Consider the following 23363-nt stretch of genomic DNA (forward strand, 5'->3'; position numbering starts at 1 on the left):
TGAATTGAGACTTCTCTATAGCTTAAAATATTTTGGTTTTGCTACTCAAAATTCCTACTTTCCTTAAAATGTCAATTTTATAAACTGGCTATCTAAAAGGGGTTTATAAACTCTTTTGGGGAAAGGAATTAACAGGAAATTAATTGTATTTCTTTAACCAGTATATTCTTGTTAGCCATATTTTGGGGGGAAATGTTAATCTGTTAATCACACAGGGACTTCCCTGGTGGTGCAGAGGTTAAAAATCTGCCTGCCAATGCAGGGGACACAGGCTCGATCCCTGGTCCGGGAAGATCCCAAATGCTGTGGAGCAACTAAGCCTGTGCACCACAACTTCTGAGCCTGCACTCTACAACCCGCGTGCTGCAATTACTGAGCCCGCGTGCTGCAAGTGCTGAAGCCCGCGCACCTAGAACCCTGCTCCACAGCAAGAGAAGCCACCGCAGTGAGAAGCCCGCGCACCGCAACGAAGAGTAGCCCCCGCTCTCCACAACTAGAGAAAGCCCGCGTGCAGCAACGAAGACCCAAAGCAGCCAAAAAAAAAGAAAAGAAAAGAAAAAAAATCACACAAACTCTTGCCCTTTGAATACATTTCTATCTCTGGAACTTTCCCCATTCCATTCTCTGGGGGCCACCCTATTCCTCACTATGAAATCTACACCTCCTATTTATATGTCTCACATAATTTACCAGATTTCTTGTAGAACAAACAAATGAAAATCCCCCAAAGACTCTGTTAAAATAAGTTTGGGGAAACTGAGTTAAACGAAATCAACACTTTAATATAGGACTTGTCAGAGCCTTTACTTCATGCCATTTGGCCTTGGCATTCCAAGCATGGCTAGACTAGGAAAAATTTTTTTAAATCACTGGATTACAAAACTCTATTTTTCCCCCATGGACCATTCTCTTGGAATCAGTGTTAGAGCCCTGTACTTTGGGAAATGCTGGTAAAATGAATAGTTTTCAAACCTAGTTCCAAGAAATCCTTGAGTTTCATGAAGATGTTTCAGAAATCAAAGGACAGAGAGGCAGCTGACTAAGCAGGACTCTGATCTGCCACAAGGGCTTAACTGAAAGTCATGCCTCTTTTATTCTCTAAATATTGGGCATCTGACGAGATTTCCTTTGGAGAAAAAAAAAGGGGTGTGCTCTTAAAATATGCTGGGAAATATATGCATTATACGTGGAGTTGGATTAGAGATACCTCTGTATATGCATCTTGCTTTATGCCTATTACACTACACTGCACATAAAGTGCCTTAAAAAAACATTTGGTGCATGAAAAAGCTTGCTCAATACATGATGTTATCTCTAAATAAAGTTAACATCTGACATGCAGATTGATACACAGCTGTATTATACTAAGGACATCTTTTGAGAAAATTATTTCAAAAGGATATAGTATGAGTAATTTAATCATTCTAGAAAGAAAAGAAGGCAGATCAAAAACCCAAAATAATTTTGAATAAATGTATACTCTTTTGCCCCATGTTCTAACCAGGCTCTGGCTCTAAAGAACAAAAAGGAAAAGCCAATTTTATAACGACCGGACACTTAGTGAACATAATTAGGAAATAGTTTCTTCTCTGTATCTTTGTTCATTTTTTTCCCCTAAAAGAGGGATAGCTCTGTTCCAGAGGCTAATATCTAAAGGACAACCTTAGATATAACTAAAATCAGGAATGATCTGGGTTTGGGAAAATCCTGTGGACCACAGCAATGTTGGAGGATCCTACTAAACAAAGATGCTGTGTCAGGTAAGTTCTCTGCGCTGATATACCCTCTGCTTCAGTGGAAGGGGTAGAAAGGCCCCCTTTTTTTCCACTTTGCAGTAGGAAAGGAGCATATTAGACCTTGCCTAGACAACTTGTACAGTTAAACCAAAGAGATGCATGAGCTATGGCTGAAGAGGGTGCACTGTATTTATTTAGCTTCCCAAAGTCAAAGTAATTTCTGCCAGCTACATTCCAAGCTTTTCAACCCTGCAAACTCAACTATGATTCAAGAAGCGTCTTATACCCTCTAAAGTCAAGTGAATGCTCACTGATGTGAAGGAACATAAGTTTTAGGTCACTACCAATTAAATGAAAATATGGAGAAGAAACGTACACATGGCCCAGTTCATGGGCTATTGTAAAAGCTGTACTCAATCCACTGTCTTCACTGATAGAGCAGCTTCTGTAGGGATCACAAATGGTTCCCAGTTCAGCCAGACCTATTAGAAGGGAAAAAAAAAAACCCACAAGGATTTACTTTAAAAAGCATTTGTGGCTTGGAAGAAAAACATGTCATAAACTGTTGTAGCCAGAGAGGATACGCACAGTGGACTCACCTAAGGTATCACATTTGTCATGAGCTCTGCAGATATCCTGTCTGAAAGCAAAGCAGACTTAGGGTCTTGACACCAAAGAGTAAATGTCAATACAAGCAAACACTTTAGAATCTTCCAGGTATTCACAACATCACCACTTTAGGGGGGCGGGGGGGGGAGGGTACTGGTTTTACAAAAAGCAGACTAACAGAGTCAGGGATTTGCAACTCAAAAAAGTTTAGGAATCACTGGTTTACAGATTAAAAGCTACACTGAGAGGTCTCCTTCTGCCACAGGGGTAGCCAAGGGCAAGTGAAAACCTTTCCGTCCAGGATTTTTCCTCATACCTTGAAGCAAGTGATTCTAGTTTCTGAAGAACATTCTGAGAAGGCTCTAAATGCCTTTCATTTAAGTGGATCTAAGAGGAAGTGTTTGTGACCATATCAAAGGTGACCGATGGGAGACACACTAGGCCAGCAGACCTCTTTGCTGCCCTGCACAGCATTTTAAATATTTTTGAGCTAGAAGCTACCATTTAAAAATTGGGAGATTTCACATTTTCCAAAAGAAGTATCCTTATTTCTGGTTTCTGGTTTACAAAAGCTGGCAACACTGGACTTATATCCTGCATGGTAACGAGCTCAGTGGGAATGGCAGCTGCCCGCTCTACACAGGTGTTTACTTTCAGACCTGCCTAACACGTTTACTGCCTACTTGGTGGCGATGGGGGTTATTCTGCCCTCCTCCACCACACACCCTCAGACGGCATGTGGCAACGTCTGGACAACACTTTTGGTTGTGACAGTTAAGAGGGGGGAGAGTTACCGGGCAGTAGTAGGCAGAGACCAAGGACGCTGCTCAGCATCCTGCAGGGCACAGGGCAGTCCCCACAGCATAGAATTATCTGATCCGAAATGTCAATAGTGCTGAGGCTGAAAAACCCCGGGCTAGGGGCTGGCTACCAGGAATATATGACCCCATCCCATCAACGTGACCAGAAACTAAACGACTGGAGGAACAGACATCCATATACCTCGTTACAAGAACTGCTGTATCATGCTGGATTCCACCTGGATGGTTCTTTGAATGCTGCCACTGGCAAAAGTTTTTTAATGTTGTCTGGGCATTAAAAGATATGGAAGGTCCTTCCTAAATACAGAAAAGAATTATGGTTGGTCCGTTGCACCAATACCAATTAGATATGCCATTTCGGATACAGAGAGAAGAAAGAAGAAAAAAACTTTATTACCTGTTCATTATGAATCACAACTAAGTTCACAATTACAATATTAATTAAATTTCCAATACTTGGGTCTTTATAGATAGAGGCTACCTGCAACCGAGATAAATTTTTCAAAGTTAATTGTGAACTCCGTGTAAGCAATAAGCAATTCACTTCTTATGCTGGGCTCCACTTCTTTTTATGGTTCATGCAACATATGCATTTTGGAGCTGTGAATTTTCATTCAGTCAACAAACATTTCTTAAAAGTCTCTTTGTAAAATTCATAGACGGCAGCTTTAGACAGTAATGAATGCAAACAACTTTAAATTTCAAGGTGTTTTCCAAGGAAACTGCATTGCCATGTAACTTAGCAGTTCTTTGTGCCAAAACACTGGATATTAACTTTTGATCAAGCTTTTTCATCCCAGTTGAAGCTGGATTGCCATTTATGGAATCTCACATGGACCACATACTTGCTAATACTGCTGTTGTACCAACCATTTGTGTTCTCCACAACTGGTAACCTGTTTTTTTTGTTGTTGTTGTTTGTTTTCATTATTATTGTTAATTACGAGAGCTAACATCCATTGAATGCTTACTGTGGACTAGATCCTTGCTGAAAACTGCACAGCAACATTCTGGGCTAGGTGTGACTATAATCTTTGCTCAACAAATGAGGAAACTGAGGCTCAGAGAAGTTAAGCAACTTGTCCAAGACTAAACAGCCAGCAGTGAGTAGCAGAACCAGAATTCTCAGCCAAGGTCCATTTGACACTGAGGCCATGCTTGTCGTCAAAATCCTTGACAGGTCTGAATATATGGGTTAGAAATGGAGTTGAGTCTATGCAAGGCCTGACTAGGTTTTCCTTTCCCTCCTCCAGGACAGGAGAGGGCTGGGGCACATGGGACTGAGCTTGAGGAAGTGGGGTGAGGGAGAGTGGGGAGAGGAGGCAGGTGGGGTAAGGGTTGGGGAACACAGTGGTTCACAGCAGTGCAGGGAAACACAAAGAGAACCACAGGCCACGGAGAAGGAAGGAGAAATTTTAAGTCAGTGATCCCAAACGGCTGCTTTTCATATTCATTGGGGGAATTTAATACAAGCAGATTCCCATTCAAATAAACTAGAATCAATCTATTAATAGGAAGGCTCTGCTGAGGCTTAAAATGAAGGCAGAGCACATGGGCTATTATGGAACAATCTCCAGTGTTTCAAGAAAACAGCAATATGTAACACCGTGTATGAGAATGTGCCATCTCTGAAAAAGAAAAAAGTGTAGCCATACATATGTGCTTAAGAAACATCCAGAGTTGCCTTGTCCAACATGGTAGCCACTTGTCACGTGACCACTGAGCACTTGAAATGGGGCTTGTCCGAATTGAGATGTGTTCTGAGTGTGAAACATATACTGGGTTTTAAAGACTTAGTACGGAGAAAAGTTAGTCTCGTTAATAATTCTGTAAATGATAACATTTAGATATAAAACAAAATACATGATTAATTTTACCTGTTTCTTTTATGTCTGTGTGCGGCTAACAGAAAATTTTAAATTACATGTATCTACATTTTAAAAAAATTACGTGTGTGACTTGCATTATATTTCTATTGGGCAGTGCTGGTTAGAAAGACGGGCAAATAAACTTGTCACAGTGGTTGCCTCTGGGAAGGGGCCTGGGAGCCTGGGTGGGGAAAGGCACTTCAGCCTTCTCACTAGTCTTTGGATCTGCTTGATCTGTTTTTCAATCACACAAATTTATTATTTTCTCAATTCAAAATGGGAGTAGAAAAATTCAAAATGGGAGAGATTCCTAAGACTCACCCCAGAGCTACTTAATTAGAATCCTGGGGAGGGAGACAGAGACATTTTCCAAAGCTCCACCAGTGCTTCTGATTCACAACCAGCATCCACAAGTCTTACTGGTGACCCACACCTGGCTGTGCAAATTCACGTGTCAAAGGGCACTGGTTTTGGGAAGTGGACAAGCTGAAGGTCCCATGCAGTCCCTAAGCCACTAGACTGGCTTTACATGACCATGGGCAAGCAACCCAACTCCTTTGAGGCTCAGTTTTCTTATCAACAAAATGAGAATGACAATTTACCTAGCAGAGTTGCCAGGAGGATTAGAGATGATGCCTTTTCAGTAAGGAGCACATTGTCTAACACAGAAAAAACACTCACTATTGATGCCCATTATTGTCATTGTCTAATCTTATGTTCTCTTCAGTCACTTGCCTGAATCATTGAAATGCCAGCCCCGAATGGTTCTCCAAAGCACTGGGTGGAAACCCATTCCCCAATGGCACATTTAGGGACATCATAAATCACCTCCTTTTGAATGTACTTACAATTGACATTAAAGTTAAAATATAGTGTTGAAGGTTTGCTCCGTGGTATAAAACCATTCTGTTGTCTGCCACCACCATCACTTCTACAAACCGTGGATAGGATAAAAAACGTTTTGTTCTCCTGTGGGTCCTCTTTTCCCTTGTGCTGTCCGTCTTGTTACCATAGGCAGAAAGGGCCCTTTTGGTTAGGCTGCTTCTTAATACTGCCACGTCATCAGCCAGGCTACTCCTCTCTCCCCATTTTCTCGTCCTCGTTTTCCTCTTGTCCTTACTGTGACTATTTTTGTGTTCTGTAACAAATCAGATGGCATGCATTACATTTTGAGCCACATCTATTTCATATTAAGAATTTAATTTGACACATCTTAAAATGATGCCTCTGTCGTCAAATTACATACAAAATCAAGTTCTACACGCTGTGGAATCTCCGGGTGAAACTATCTGCGCTCTCATCTAAATGACTAAGGACTTGAAATTAGTTTTTCTGGAAGCTTCCATAAATGCTCACTTAAGGTGTTAGAAAATTAGCCCTGAGTTTAGGGGAAACAATTGCTTATTCTTTTCATTCGGTAACAAAAGCCTGGCTGGGGTTTAAGTGGTTTGTATTCATTGTTCTTTGCCATACATGGAGGAAGGGCCAACAGCACAGCTATAGAGCTCTAGAGAATGGAAATGGAAATGCTTCATGTACGCCACTTTTCATATTCAATGAGATACAGTATAAAGGGGCCTAAGAGGTGGGCAAGCTAATAGACAGTACAAAGGAACTACAGAAAATGAATGACAAGGTATTATTCTCTTACCGTGTTCAATCACTGTAATGCATGAAATGTAAGAACAGAATCACTGCTGTTCAATGCTTCCAAATTTTTAATTAATTTGTTTCAGGGCTCAGTTGAGGAAGTAGATTCCACTCAGGGAGTACGAAGAGGTAGTTGGGACTGTGATATATAATGCCAGATGAGGTCTCCTCATTTCTGATTCTAGCCAAGGTACCTCTTGGATTCTACACAAGCTTGCAGCTCACAGTGTGGTCCGTGGACCAGCAGCACTGGCAACTCCTGGAAGCTTGTTAAGAATATAGACTCACCGGCCCCTAAACCTGATGTACCCTAAACCTGATACATCAGAATTCACGTTTCAACAAAGATCTCTAAGTGATTCACATTCATGTTAAAGTTCTGACGAGCACTAGTGTCCAACTTGGTTTGAAGCTCCTGTTGCTGGTGAAAATATTCCATTTCAGAGCCATCAACCACAGAATAAACAGAATGAGCATAAAAGTGCCTGCTAAAATATGCCTTGAGTAAAAACAGAATTTAATCAGTTATCTTGCCTATCAAATCATAAATGTGTTTCAGAGTTTTAATGACAATACTCTGTAGGCCAAACAGGCAACAGAATTGCACAACTAAGAAATATGCTTTCCTAAGACACAAGAAATAGAATTTATTACACCAGTAATAACAACAAAAAAGTTATAAACTCTGAGTGGTTTCATATTTGAAGGGCTCAAATATTTAACCATTATAACCTATTGCTAAAACCATCAATTTAGGCCACGATGTGTATTTTGGTCAAGTTGAGTGTTTTAGTGGTTGTTATAATAGTGAAATCAGTCCAAATTGTCAAACAAGTTATATGTGGTGCAGCTATAGATAACATGACTAGCCCTAAGCCTGGTACGCAGTAGGATTCAACATAAGACTATTTTTCTTCCAGTCTCTCTTTCAAGAGTATTCATATATGTATACCCATGCCATATAGGTACCTGGGCTGTCATTCCATTTTTAAATCACTAGTGATTACAGAATGGATACTAGACAAGCACCTACTTCATGCCAGATACTGAACTAGGCTCTTTTACATATGTTATCTCATAATTCTTCTCAGGCTGAGAAAATTACCTCTATTTTACAGATGAGGAAAATAAGTCTCAAAGAGATTGAGCAACTCGCCCAATGTCACATACAGGATGTGGTGGTATCTGGAATCAGGCATGGATTTGATCAACACCCTAAACAGTGCTCTTTCTATCAGGCAAAACTGCTCAAGAGCTAAGGACTGAAATGGGCTCATGGTTTGGTTGACAGTTTCTAAACTGAGCCTGAACTGGAAAAAAGACAGTGCCTGGTGGATATTTTCACAAACACTAGCTTTTTACAACAGGTGTATGGAAGCCACGTTGAAAATTGGATTTTTTAAAATACATTAAAATGTGTTACTTATTTTGTGAAATAATACCCTTCATGTCTTTTGTAAATATTTTAATATAATTTATTATAATCAGTAAAGTTCCAAAGGTTTTAAAGTCTCTATTCTCCATTTCATTATTTCTGCTCTCATCTTTATTCTTAGTTTTATTCTTAGTTTTCTCTTCTTTTTCAAGTGTCTTAAAGTGGAAGCTTACATTACTGACTTGAGATCTTCTTTCTTAATAGAGGCATTTAAGACATAGCTATAAATTTCCCTCTAAGCCATGCTTTAGCTGCAACCCATAACTTTTGACATGTTGTCTCTTCATTTTCATTTATCTCAAAGTATTTTCCAACTTCTCCTTTGGTTATTCAGGAGTGTGCTATTTACTGTCCAAATATATTTGAGTTTCCCATTTCTCTGTTATTGATTTCCAATTTCATTTTACTGTAGTCAGAGGAGATACTCTGCATTACTTCTATGCTTTTACATTTACTGATATTTGTTTTATGGCCTAGCATATGGTTTAGTCTGGAGAATGTTCCATGTGTTCTTCAGAAGAATTTGTGCTCTGCTGTTGTTAGATAGAGTGTTCTACAGATATCTGTTAGGTATAGTTGGTTTACAATGTTGTTCAAGTTTTCTATTTATTGGGTAATCTTCTGCTTAGTTTTCTATCCACTACTGAAAGTAGTGTATTGAAAGTTTCTATCTATTACTGTTGATTTTTTAATTTCTCCCTTCATTTCTGTCCGTTTTTGCCTCACGTATTTTGGTGCTCTGATATGAGATGCATATTTGTTTATAACTGCTAAGTACTCCTGTGAAATGACCCTTTATCACTATAAAACATTTTGATAAACTTTATCAATAAAGGGAAGTAACCCAGTCAAAAAGACCACATATTATATGATACCAGTTGTATAAAATGTCCAGAATAGGCAAATCTATAAAGACAGAAGTAGATTAGTTGCTTAGGACTGGAGGTGGAGTGGGGACATGGGGGGAGGCATTGATAGCTAATGGGTTCAGGGTTTCTCTTTCAAGTTATAAAAAGGTTCTAATATCGACTGTGATGATGGTTGCACATAGCTGTGAATACACCAAAAAACCACTGGACACTTTAAATGGATGAATGGTATGGCATGTGAATTATATCTTAATAAAGCTGTTAAAAAAAGAAAATACGTCACTTAGTTTGTGAAAAGCAGATAATCTTTACTTATTGTCTTCCATAAATATTTTGACTTATAAGGTTAATTTAGAGAAAAGCATAACCACAGTGAGAAAAACACTGAGGAAACATTATATAGAAGTCACTCTTTGGACCATTCAGGGGAATCATCTCATCAGAGGGGACTTGGGCATGGGAATACCTGAGGATAAATCAAGGCACTAATTGGAAAAAAGGTACACTTATTTAAGTAGCAAAGTTGAAGAAATTAAGGCATTGATCACTGAAAGAGATTTCTGACAGAGAACAGTGGTAACAGAGAAAAACCCATGTAAATTCTAATATACCTGGAAGACATTTCATTCACAGCTAATCTGTGTGTCAAAGAAACAATTCAGTATGCTTTACATGGTATAAAAATGCAGGAATAAAATTACTTCTTCAGAATCAAAAGCAACATCTTCTAATACATACTTCCCAGTCTTTTAACCATCTGACCTTTTATCCTAATGAGTTAGAATAATATTTATTGACCTAATTAGCCCAACTAATTTCTACCTCATTAACCATTTTAGCAAGCAGTTTTGAATTTGGCATTACAAAGAGTAAGAGCTTTAAAGATTCAAATATTCGCTGTGACTACAAATGCAGGAACATTTTTACTGACAATGGAAAAAACAGACACTATGACTGGTAATATCTACCCAACTCTCTGGCCTCTGAATAGAAATTGTTAATATCAGAGAACAATTTCTACCAAGGGACACACATTGTTAGGATAAAAAGAAAGTCATTCACATTTCTCTTTAGTGACCTTTTAGCATAATGGAACTGAGACTAGTATTTGAAATTTGCAAGGTCACTTTGCTAATAGTTTTATCAAAATGAGCTACATAATGAAATTTCACCCTTATAGAAAGCACAGTATGAATGGTCTATGTACTTTTGCTCTTCATTTCACCCACAGACAGCTTTATGTTTGTTATTACTTTTTATTGAGATATAATTTATATACCATAAAACTCATACTTTCAAAGTATACAATTCAGTGGTTATTGGTGTATTTATAGAGTTGTGTAATCATTTCTATTATCTAATTTTAGGATATTTTTATTGCCCCCAAAAGAGACCCTGTACCCATCAGCCGTCACTCCCCATTCCCCCCTTACGCCCCATCTTTCGGTAGGTGAGTCTCTGGCAATCACTAACCTATGTTTTATATCTATGGATTCTCATTTCATACAAATGGAGTCATACAATATGTTGCTTTTTGTGTGTGGCTTCTTTCACTTAGCATAATGTTTTCTAGGTCCATCCATGTTGTAGCATGTGTCAGGACTCTATTACTTTTTATTGCCATGTAATATTTTACTCTAGAAATATACCACATTTTGTTTATTCATTCATCAATTGGTGGACATTTGGGTTCAACAACTCAACTGAATAATGTTGCTACAAACATGCATGTACAAGTTTTGGTGTGGCCATGTTTACATTGCTCTTAGGTATTGCTGGGTTGTATGGTAAGGCTATGTTTAACATTTTGAGCAACTGCCGGATTGCTTTCCATAGTGGCTGTACCATTTTCATGCCTCTTCTTGAAGTTCAAATACGACATTTAGAAAGGAAATCATTTTTTCATGGTTTTTCTTGAAGGATTCCTCAAAAATTAATCATGTTCACTAAACTAAATAGCTGATGAGCAACCTGGCCTAGTTCAAATCTTAAAGTAGCATGTTGAACCAAAGAAGATATACAGATGGTACATAAGCGTATGAAAATTTGCACCATGTCATATATCAAGAAAATACAGATAAAACAGCCATGATATACCAAAATCCAGAATGTTAACCACAACGAATGCTGATGAGGATTTGGAGCAAAAGGAACTCTCATTCATTGCTGGTGGGAATGCAAAACGGTACAAGTCACTTTGGAAGACAGTTTGGATGTTTCTGACAAAACTAAACATACTCTTAATATACGATCCAGCAATCGTGCTCCTTGGTATTCACCCAAAGGAGCTAAAAATTTATATCTACTCAAAAAACTGTACATGGGGTGTTTATGGCAGCTTTATTCATAATTGCTAAAACTTGGAAGCAACCAGTATGTCCTTCAGTAGGTGAGTGGGTAAATAAACTGTGGCATATCCGGACAGTGGAATATTATTCAGCGCTAAAAAGAAATGAGCTATTAAGCCATGAAAAGACTTGGAGGAATCTTAAATGCATATTACTAAATGAAAGAAGTCAATCTGAAAAGGCTACATACTGTATGATTCCAATTATATGACATTCTGGAAAAGGCAAAACTATGGAGAGAGTAAAAGATCAGTGGTTGCCAGGGGTTGGGGCAGCAAAGCAATGTATAGGCAGAGCACTCAGAGGATTTTTAGGGCAGTGAAAATACCGTGTATGACAGCGTAATGATGGATACTTGTCATTATGTATGCGTCCCTATCCACAGAATGTACAACACCTACAGGGAACTGTAATGTAAACTATGGACCCTAAGCGGTAGAGATGCATCAGTGTAGGCTCATCATCTGTAATAAATGTATCCCCTGATGAGGGATGTTGATGGTGGGGAGGCTCTGCATGTGCGGGGGCAGGGATATTTGGGAAATCTCTGTACCTTCCTCTCAATTTTTCTATGAATGTGAACACTGCTCTAAAAAAACCCAGACAATTAAAAAAAGTAGCATGTGATATCTCCAAGAATCAAATGCACATTTGTATTCAGAGAAAAGTAAAATATTTTGCCATTGGAACCCTCACATGTGCATGTAAACAAATTTCGGCACGTTAAAAGGCTCTAACTTGCAGTTGTGTGCTTTCTAATGCCAAGTCAAAGGCACTATAGTTATAATGCTTTATTCCAAGAACACGACTTAATGTTGACTTTTACAATTGTTTCGGCCTTGAGAACTACGAAGGGGAACGGTGATGCTTACACTACTACTAACAGCCACTGTTCTAAGATCTTGTGCTCTGAAGAAAGCAAGCTTCAAGGTCTATTTGACCTTGGGCAAATAACTGACTTTTTCTCACCCTCATTTCTTCCACTTATAAAGCTGAGTAAGAACAGTACCTCTTCCAAGGAGTTGCTTTGAGAAACAACTAGAGATCATGCATATAAAGTATGCAGCACACAGGAAGCAACCAATAAAATTTTTTTTTCTATTTTTTACCAGTTATAAAGTCATGTAGTGAGTTAGAACTAAAAGGAACCATTTAAGGGAGAGAGACTATTCTTCTGAAAAACAATTTTCTGGCTTAAAATCATTGTAAAGACAAGCTGTTTTACACCCTTAAATGACTTTTTTACTTCTATTAGTAAATGGCCAATTACTTCTCTTGGCCTCAGTTTCCGGACCTCTTAAATGGGTATATAAATAGGTGTTTCCACCTTAAGCCTATTTTGAGAATTAAATAAGAAAGTGTGTAGAAAATTCCTTGTAAATTATAAACTGAATTTTAAAATATTATTTTTTGCACCTATTTTGTGCAAGGCACTTGGCTAAGTTGAAATAAACAACAGCAACAACAAAACAGAAGCAAAACTTGGGGCCGATCTTTAAAAAGAAAGTATCATGAAAATTTAAGATGGTATCAATATTAAAACACCTGACAGCTAAAAACTTAAACAACATTTGCTTATTTACCGATAAGAATGTTTTAAATGAGCTTCATTTCACATTACCATACAACAAAATGCATACGACATTACTAAAAAACTGGAATTATTTTAGAAAATAACGTCCGGGCCTGGTTATTCTGCAGTTACTCATTGAGTGTTTCCTACCCACTGGGGTTGAGTTAAGGAGATCCTCATGTTAACTTTAACAGCTGGGAAGTTAATTATTGCTCTCTATGTTTATAAGGTTTATCAAAATTTAACCGAATTTTCCTTAAGGCACTGAGCCACCTTGTGACCTCATGGTCTAAGTGGGCAGGGGGACCACAGCACAGGACCAAAGGGAAGACTGGCGAGCAAGGATTTTAGCAAGTCCCCTTTCTGCTCCTCCAGGACTTGACAGCCAGAAGGAAGTGGACAGGGAGTTGGTAGTGGTTTCACACTTGGATTCTGGAGCCAGACCAGCCCTGGTTCACGTTCCTGCCCTAGCGCTGCTGTAGCTGCCCTTTCTTGGGCAATTTCCCATCTTAAAGGCTCAGTTTTCTCATCTGTAAAATGAGGATACTAACAGCACATACTTTAAAGGGTAACTGTGAGGGTTAAAAGAGATAACACGTAAAATGCCCGTGGCACAGAGCACGGTGCACAGGAAAGATCCATTAAATATTTAATGCGATAAGGATTTTTAGTTGTTATTGCTTTACCAGTAGTATGCAAAACAGCCCCTCCTTATGAATTAGAATGTTGACGTCAGGGTTTCTCAAACAAAACCATTCTATTTTTGAAAGAATCTTCTAAAGAAAAGGAGAGAGGGAGGGGAGGAAGGAAGGAAAGTCATAAAGACCAGCCCCTGTTCCCTCGGAACTTCCAATCTAGGTTAAGAGGCACATGCAGATTGACGTGGGAAGACCTAGTCAGAGATGTAATTAGATGGAAAGAAATGCCACAAATACTTCTGCTTTTCAACTGGCTCCAAAGGCCAATAACATACAGGAAACAAAACATGGAAGCTGATGGCAGCTCCTGGCCCTCTGTTCTAGTCCCATCTAAGATCTGCCCTCAAAGAGTTACTCAATGAAGCCTTCAAACGGGGACCCCATGGGATGAGAATCACAGTCTACTGGGATCAGAGGAAGATGGGTAAACAAGCACAATACGGGGGTGGGTGGGAAGAGATAAAACATAAAAATGAAAATAGCCATAAAACCAATGAATGTTCTAGTAAAGAACAATGTGTTTCCAGAAACCGGGTGGGGAAGGAACTAAGGGAAGGAATTCTCTAAAGCACATGAATGAAAATCACCAAGGTTTAATTTTTTTTAGGGGTCCTCCATTTGACAGTCTGTAAAACAACAGTGAATCCCTAGATACTCAGGAGAGTCACGTCCCCAAACCCATTTCTCTGGACAAACTGTTAGCTTTTGGGGGGGAGGGGGAAGTGGCATGCCCAGCATCTAACAGTGCTCCACGGACAACACCGTTGGGACATGGGTGCAAAGGGCAGTGGCGGGAGAGATCTCCTTTTTGGCTGGGCAGGACCTTTATAGACAGTGTTTCCCCAGGAGTGGTTTACAGAACGTTTGTCCCAGAAGATATTTCCAAAAACAAATCAAGTGGGTTTGCAAAATGCTTTACACAGCATTCACATCTGGGACTTTCTGCACACACATTAGCATTTTAAGAGCTCTGAGAAGTCTTGCAGGAAAGAAACCAGTCTACATTTTGTTCATCCATGGAATTGGGAAACTTATGGGATCTTGGCCAATTTATGAGGGGATTGAAAAGTCGCTGGAAATAGAACAAGATGAAGAGGACTGCGTTGATGGGTTTTCCTTTCAGGGACAGAAGGAGATGCCACTGGGAGAAAACAATTGAGAAGCTTCTTGTAGTTCAAGGGGCTGTGATGGGTGACAGGTGGCGGGCAGTGGGAGGCGTGTTTGAGGGTCATCACACCACCTTCCAAGGGGTGGGTGCCTCCAGCTACCTGCAGAGGTAAATTTGCTGACTCAGGTGTGCAAGCTGGGACACTTGCCCCAAAGGCCCTGTCGCACGCTCCCTGATTCAACATCCTGCCGCTCCTTCAACTGCGTGCGGTAACTGCTGTGACGATGATACTGTTACGATAATACTGGCTAACGTTTGTTTCACGCTTTCCTCTGTGCCAGGCACTCTTCGAAGAACTTTACATGGCTTAACCTGATTATTCTTCACAGGGACTATTAGAATAATAGACAGGGACTATTATCTCCATTTCATAAATGAGGAAACTGACGCACCCTTGAAATAACTTGAGAAATTATTTAAAACACATTTATTTGAAACAGTATAAAATGCTGAACATACCTGGGCCTGTATTTTACTGAGAAATTGTTTGGTTTTGCTATTAATAGCCTGCAAAATACCCCTCAGGAGATGTTGGTTTTCACTCATGCCATCTCTTCGCAGTAAGGGGAGATGGGCTCCTTCTGCCCAGCGGGAGCCCAGCTGCCCACAATCACCCTGCACTGTCTGCAGCCTGCTTCTGATGGCTGCTTCCCAGGCCCCTTTGTGACGTGGCCTGGGATCTTCCAGACCAGCACTCTCCAGGAGGAACAGAATGTGAGCCCCACATGGAAGCAAGAATTTCTAGTAGCCAAATTTTAAAAAGTCAAAAGAAACAGATGAAACTAATTTTAAGGATCTACTCTATTTACCCTAATACATGCAAAATATTATCCTTTCAACATGCAGCACCAGCCCCATTTCTAGGGCTCAGGAGCCACATGGGGCTACGGCTGTGGTACAGGGCGGTGCATTCAGGAGGCAGTATGATGTGCTGATAAGAGTTTCAGAGTCAGGGAGATCTGTGTTCAAATCCCAGCATCTGTGCATTCAATCTGTGGGACCTAGGCCAGGTCACTGAAGCCCTCTGTGCCTCAGTTTCCTCATCTGCGAAATGGAGATAATAATGGTTCTTCCTTAAGAGGGTGGTGGGAAGGGCTAAGTGACTTAATACACGGAAAGTGCTGAAATAGGGCCTGGTGCAGAGTAAGCGCTCTAGTGGTATTGGCTGTGGCAAATCATTACTAAAGATGAACAGCCTTTTTATGCTGGAATCAAGGGGCTCCGGCTATCTGCCATTTCACTGCAGCTCTTGGGTGGCCCTGGGATGCCTGTGGCGGGTTTAGGTATCACTCCCGTATCAGAGATTAAAGAGCACTTGGGCTGGAGCCCTTTAAAAAGGCTTCTAACCAATTCTTAGGGAGTATATCTCCCACATTCCTTTGACACACAAGTCTCCCAGTTTACAGGCAACTGAGGACGAGTTTACACACCAGGCCTGCAGTAGAAACCCTTCTTCATCCTGATGTCCCTGTTCTGGCCACCACGATCGTGAGTGGTTGCAGGGACACACACTGTACTCTGACCACAGGCTGAACTCACCAGGGACCCTCCCAACCACAGGCCAACATCTTGCAGCACCCTGGCTCAGCTCAGATATTTAGCTGCTATACATTCAGCTCTTGCTCTGACAACTTACTCCCTTAAGCGAATTAAAAGCCTAGTATCTTTCTCTAAAGTCTTGATATAACTTCTTAACTAGTTTATAACGTCTCACTAGTTTATTCTTAACTATCCTTATACTTAAAATGAACCCAGTAGCACTCCCAAAACTTCATTTGAATTGCCCTTTTAAACATACCCCTTCCAGGCACCATCCATGGACAGCTTTTCCTTGACTTACAGCCTGGAAAGAACACAGGACCGGGAACGAAGAGGTCTGTGTTCACGGCTCACTTTTGCATTCGTTTTAGCTCTAAGATTACAAATTCCTTCAGAATTCTGACCCTCGATCCTCTTATCCACAGAGGCAGGGACTAGAAGTTCTCTAAAGTTCCTTCCAGTATTGAAAAATGATGAGTTCTTATATTTTACGAGTGAAAAATGCCAAAAAATGAAGTCCTACGATTCAAAAATGGCAAAACCCAACAGTCTCCTCTCTTGGCCACTTAGAGAGGGTATCAAAGAAATAACCAGACGGTATGCAGGGTGGGCAGGTAGAAGGAGACAGAATAACTGCAATGGAGAAAGACCAACAGAAAAGAAGTGAGGTATGGCTGATGTTAAAAAATATCAAGGAAGGTTTCCTATATGTGTCTCCAGTACTCATTGCAGTGTTTATTTTGGACCTGCTAAAATAGGTAATAGTTTCTGAAACTATTTCTATACCCTAATTTGACTTGTTACAGTGGAATAGCATCAAATGTGAGGATTAGGAAAATAGGCTTAAAAGGAAAAAAAGTAACACATAACCAAAGTTACCTTTGGAAAACCATTATACTGCCCACAAAACACAGCATAAGAACACTGGGGAATAATAGAGTCATGTCTCCCACTCCTATTCCCCCAAGAATGTGGTCCATCCAGGGCTGGGTCTTGCACTGCTAACTTCTATGTGTGTCTCTGTCTCACTGTCCTTTGGTTTTCTCTCCTGTGTGCATACATGTGCAATAGGACATAGCTGCATTCTTAGGAACTGACGGCTTCCTTTGTAACTATTCTCATCCATAAGCCAAGAGGAACCCGTTCCTATCATTAACTACACAGGCTTGAAATTGAAAGTTGTGTTTCCAGATATCAACCAGAAATAAAAACAACACTATCCCTTTCTGTTGGCACAGACAATGGCTTTGAATAACCAGACCTAAGTAAGTCTTTCCTAGTCCCTTTCTCTGTACCTGTGTCTTGGACAAACACTAAACTTCACTCTCTACTATGCTTTCCTGCAGTGTCATCCAGCATGAAATCCACCAGACATGAAATGTTTGCAATAAAAAAAAGAAACCATGTATGAAATAAGTGTCTGCAAGTGAAGAGAATGAAAAGACAAGCCGCAGTCTGGGAGAAAGTGTTTGCAAACTACATGTTTGATAAAGGGCTTATATCAGAATACAGTATAAAGTACTCTCAAACTTCAATAATACGAAAACAAACATTCCAATCTTTTAAAAAATGGAACAGACTTGAACAGACACTTCACCAAAGAAAATACACAGACGGCAAATAAGCACATCATTAGTCATTAAGGAAACATAAATTAAAACTGCTACGAGATACCACTACGCATCTATTAGAATGGCTAAAATAACAAAATACAACCAAACGAACAAAATATTGGCAATACCAAGGGCTGGCAAAGATGCAGTAGACCTTTTATACCCTGCTGCTGGGACTACAAAATGGTACGGTCACTTTGAAAAGGAGACAGGCAGTTTCTTATAAAGTTAAACATAGCCCAGATATCTCACTTCTAGGTATTTACCCAACTGAAAACGTATGTCCACCCCAAAATCTGCATGCAAATGTTTACAGTGGTTTTATTTGTAATTGCCAAAACTTTATCCCTCGACTGGGTAAACAAATTGTGGTCTACCCATACAATGGAACACTATTCAACAATAAAAAGGGATGAATTACTGATACAAGCAACAGTGTGGATGAACCTCAAATGCACCATGCTTAATGATTCTATTTGTATGACATTCTGGAGAAAGCCAAACTACAGAGACAGAAAATGGGGGCTGCCGCAAAGCACAGCAGGAATGCAGGAATCATTCTCTATCTTGACTGTGATAATCGTTACCTGACTGTATGCCAAAACTTGCAGAATTATACACGAGAAAAGATGACTGTTTCTGCATGTAAATTACACCTTAATAGAAAAAAATGGAAGAAAATACTAGAAAATATCAATGGAAAATAAAAAGATTTGTAAAATAGTAAAATAAAATCTTAGCAGAAAAATTCTGAGGTCCAGCACATGAACGTGAACTTTTCCCACACACTACAGGCTAAGTGCATTCTCAACACGCCACTCTAATTCCAATGTCATGTGAGAGATGAAGAATCAATAAAAAATGAACATTAGCCCCTTGTTTAATCTCACTCCCTTTCAGAGTCCACCACCCATATGAATACACCACCATATCTTGCATTTCCTCCTGCTCCTTTTTTGTGATATGCGGAACACTTCGTACTTATTAGTGAGCTGCAGTTGTACGAAATGTCCCTGCAGAAGTCTGGGCCAGACACGAGCAGACTTTGGTTACCCGTAAATAGTTACAATAATGATCCTATAATGATCTGATTATCACAAAGAACCTAACTTTGGCAGATGCAAATTTAAAAATGTAAACCTCCAATTACATCTCAATAAAGCTGAAAGAAACAAAAAATTTAAACCTCAATTATATGAGTAAATAGCACTTTATTAAATGAATGGGTTTAGATGAAGAGAATGTTCCTATGAAGAGAACTGAGAGATTCTCCAATGTCTTACTTCAAAAACCTGCTCAGGTGAAGGTCTGAAAGCCCTCAGATTAACTCCAAGTACCTCCTGCCACTGGCAGCCTGTATGTCTGATGGCAGCCCTCTGTCCTAGCTAGCCTTCTGCCATTTCTTACATCCCTTCCTTAGAGGACATGCATCTGTTTCAGGAGGTTACTGGGAAGATGAACAAACTAGCAAGTATCTGTCTGACCCTTTTCCTTGGGGCAGTGAATGGGTTTTTGAAGCAAGGAAAAGAAACCACCCAGATTTGATGACAGGTGACAGGGAAAGCCCGATTTGGGATCAAGGTGAAGCAGGCCACCCTCGGGCTATCTTTGGATCCAGAATCTTATCAAAAGGCTCGTGGGAGGGGACAGGAAAGCACATCATACATCATGCAGATTAACTTCACATCCAAACCTAACTTGACGTTTTACGTTCCCAACTGCAAACTGGCTCTTCTGGGCTTCAAAACACAGGTGAGTGAAATTCTTGAATGGTAGCTAAGGTAGGCTCAGTGAATATTGTAAAACTGAGGATCTTTCTACTGGTAGCTTTGAAAAAAAAAAAAAGAAGGCTATCAAGGTACTCCAGACAAAGAGTCAAAAACCAACCTAACACACCGCCTTTTGTGCTCAAGGAAATTACTCTGATAAGTGGCTCATTCCTGGTGGCTTTGTTCTTGCTATGTGCTCTGGGTTTGGGGGCTGACCCTGCTCTTCCAAACTCGTGCAAATGCACCCTGACCTTATGATAAAGATGAATCAAGGAGTAAAAGAAATGGAAACGATAAAAAGAGCCACAGGGAGCATAAGTAAAAGTAGACCGAAAATAGTGATTTTCACAACAACAGCAATGACAACAGAGTGACAAGTTCCTTAAGAGACCTAACAATCAATTGCAACTGGTGTGGACCTTGTTTAGATCATCATCTAAACAAATGGACTGTAAAAAGGCATTTGGGGGCAATCAGGAAAATTTTAACATAGATACTGTTTAGGTGATATGGAGTAAATCACTGTTGATTCTGCTCACCCTGCCAAATACTATTACAGTTATGTGAGAAAACATCCTCATTTTTCAGAGGTGCATATTGGAGTATTTAGAAAATGTCATGATACCTGTGTTTACTTTAAAATACTCCAACAAAAAGGAAAAATAAGACGCAAATGTGGAAAAAAAATCTTGGTCATCATTAAATGTAGATGGTGCATGCTGGTGGTTCATTTTACTGCTGCCTCTACTTTTGTGTGTTTGAAGATGTTTGTAATAAAATGCTTCTTAAAAAAAGTGATGAAAAATTTTAAAAAATTAGATGAGGGGCTTCCCTGGTGGCGCAGTGGTTGAGAGTCCGCCTGCCGATGCAGGGGACACGGGTTCATGCCCCGGTCCGCGAAGATCCCACGTGCCACGGAGCGGCTGGGCCCATGAGCCATGGCCGCTGAGCCTGTGCGTCCGGAGCCTGTGCTCCGCAACAGGAGAGGCCACAACAGTGAGAGGCCCGCGTACCGCAAAAAAAAAAAAAGAGAGAAAAGAAAAGAAAAAAAAAATTAGATGAGCACAGTTCCTGTATTAGAAGTTTCTTTTTTACTCTCCTTTGCCAATTTGTTTGGAGTGTTGCACTATTAATACGAATGTTAAAACAAAAGAAAAGCAATTATTTTAATATAAATGCCAAAAGAAAGATAAAGGTGAAGAAATAAGCTCAAAAATTCAGTTATTTGAAACAGTGCTTTTCTAGAAATTTACAGAAGATTTTAGAGGTCACTGTTTTTATTGACTATTAGACATAAAGTCCATCGAAAAATATAAAAAAGGGAAAAAACGTATAAAGATGGATGAGGAACAGAAAGAGGTAAATGAAAAGAAATTAAGCCAAAACAATAACCCCCAAATGGCAGAATCTATCTTTAAAGAGTCCACTCGGTCCTGGGTTTGAGGGCCAGCTGTTTCCCTTACACACTGTGGGCAAGTTCATTCACATCGCTGAGTTTAGTTTGCTCATCTGGAAAGTGGGAATAACTGGCATGTCTTCCTCCCCGGAATATGCTCCAGGAGTAAATGGAAAAACTCACAGTGTGCTTTCACACTGACCAGCACATGGTTCCTTCAGTGTGGCCTGTTCTTAGGCTACAAAGTTGAGGGGAAGGATCTGAGGAGAGAAAATGGCTGTGGGAAAATGGCAGCACGCTGGTCTCTCACACAAATCACTAATTAACCCACAACTACCAGACCTGCTTACGTCCAGGCAGGACTACGAGGGCAGCCAAAGCTTCTGTCACTGCCTGGAACCTTCAAGCTGTCCCAGAATTGTTTACTTGAAGCCCCCCCCTCAGAGGTCTGCTCCTTACCTCCGTCTCTCACTCCATTTGGGCCCAACTTTCAGGGCAGCTAATCTAATCAGCTAATCTATGCTAAATTATTAATGGGATCCAAGAGGTTAATGTGTAACGAGTACACACTCCAATGGAGGCAAGCTGGAGACACAGGCCTCCGTGAGTCATCAGAGCCTTGGTGGGAACTCAGGGCAGCAGGCAACCCTCCGCATTTCAAATCAAATTCTACGAAGGCATTTTAAAAATTATTAAAAAAATAATTGGTATAAAAATGCAATTGGGCTTCCCTGGTGGCACAGTGGTTGAGAGTCCGCCTGCCGATGCAGGGGACACGGGTTCGTGCCCTGGTCCGGGAAGCTCCCACATGCCGCGGAGCGGCTGCGCCGGTGAGCCATGGCCACTGAGCCTGCGCGTCCGGAGCCTGTGCTCTGCAACGGGAGAGGCCACAACAGTGAGAGGCCCGTGTACCACACACACACACACAAAAACCTTTTAAAAATGCAATCGAATCAACAAAGGGACAGGCCAAAAAATCCTTTAACTAGACCAGGACAAAAAGGTTATGGAAAATGGTATGTTTAGGAGCTCTATAACCCTTATGGACCTTTCTATACCTCTGTTTTCTTATCTGCCAAAATGAAGGTTGAGGTAAGGATTAAGTATAATCCATGTAAAGCACTTGCAACAGTGCCTGCCATGCAACAGGCACTCAACGAACATTAGCCACTGTTAGTATTGGTTAACGATGAGATTACATAGAAGTCAAAAGGGATACTCTGGGGGCTTCCCTCGTGGCACAGTGGTTGAGAATCCGCCTGCCGATGCAGGGGACGTGGGTTCGTGCCCCGGTCCGGGAAGATCCCACATGCCACGGAGCGGCTGGGCCCGTGAGCCATGGCTGCTGAGCCTGCACGTCTGGAGCCTGTGCTCCACAACGGGAGAGGCCACAGCAGTGAGAGGCCCACGTACCGCAAAAAAAAAATGCTCTGAAAGTTTAAGTGAAAAAGGATTTTCTAGATGGCAGCTTCCATTTGTGTTTTCAATGAAGTCTGGCTCACGGCATAGCACCCTGGAATCAGATCTGGGTTCAAGTGTCAGGCCCACTTCCTACCAGCTGTATGACTTTGGACAAGTGGCTCAACATCACCGAGCTATAATTTTCTCAGCTGTAAAATAAGGATAATAATACCTACCCTGTAGTAATGATGAATGAATTACATATGACAATGTACGGAAGTGTGTAGCACAGTGATTCCATAGGGGCATCCTAAGAGCCCCCAAAATGATGGCTTTAATCATCATCTTGTATTTCCCAGTCTTTGCGATCGCATCCTTGGGAGCCCAACCAAGAAGTGACAGTACATTCTAATGGGGGTGATGGGCAGAGTCCCCAGTGCCTAATAGAGACTAAGCCATGGTAATCCCATCGCAATCCTACGGTTGGTTAGTCTAACAGCCACAAGGCAATTTAGCTGGGTGAGGATGGAGCCTCAGCTTTGACCAACCCTGGTGTCCCAAAGAAGTAGCCACGATGCAGGAATTTTATCTTCCTGGTTATTGAGATTATCTCATTCCAAAGGCAAAAACATGGTGTCTTGGCTTGTCTTGGTAGCTCCCCGGTGACAAGTGCCACGGGGCTACCGAATAACTACATGCCACCACCCCCATTTCTTTTTAACTGCATTTTTTGACGGCATTTTTTGATTATGAAACTATTATAGAATCATAGCAAAAACTATATAAAAATATAAAATAAAAAGGGAAGGACTGCCTATGTTCCTACCAATAAGAAACAGTCCCTTTTACATTTTTGTGCACGTTGCTTCA

General features: G+C 40.6%; 1 protein-coding gene across 18 annotated transcripts in view; it reads right to left on the bottom strand.

Annotated features, from left to right (window-relative positions):
- Window positions 1-23363, bottom strand: part of ADAMTS9 (ADAM metallopeptidase with thrombospondin type 1 motif 9) — an 813664-nt gene that overhangs the window by 196067 nt on the left and 594234 nt on the right. For 17 of the 18 annotated variants that reach the window (XR_013830124.1, XR_013830125.1, XR_013830126.1 and 14 more), the window contains 5 exons: window positions 5883-6172; window positions 3564-3647; window positions 3348-3463; window positions 2336-2376; window positions 2113-2218 (listed from right to left, as the gene is read on the bottom strand). Coding sequence is in view for 2 of the 18 variants with exons in the window: in XM_079933633.1 (XP_079789759.1) it covers window positions 2113-2218; window positions 2336-2376; window positions 3348-3463; window positions 3564-3647; window positions 5883-6172 (637 nt within the window). In the remaining 16 variants the exon portion in view is untranslated. The remainder of the gene's footprint in view (window positions 1-2112; window positions 2219-2335; window positions 2377-3347; window positions 3464-3563; window positions 3648-5882; window positions 6173-23363) is intronic. The other variant, XR_013830133.1, reaches the window with a different exon arrangement.

Source organism: Stenella coeruleoalba, assembly GCF_951394435.1.
Source record: "Stenella coeruleoalba genome assembly, chromosome: 10".
In the NCBI taxonomy this organism is placed as follows: Eukaryota; Metazoa; Chordata; class Mammalia; order Artiodactyla; family Delphinidae; genus Stenella; species Stenella coeruleoalba.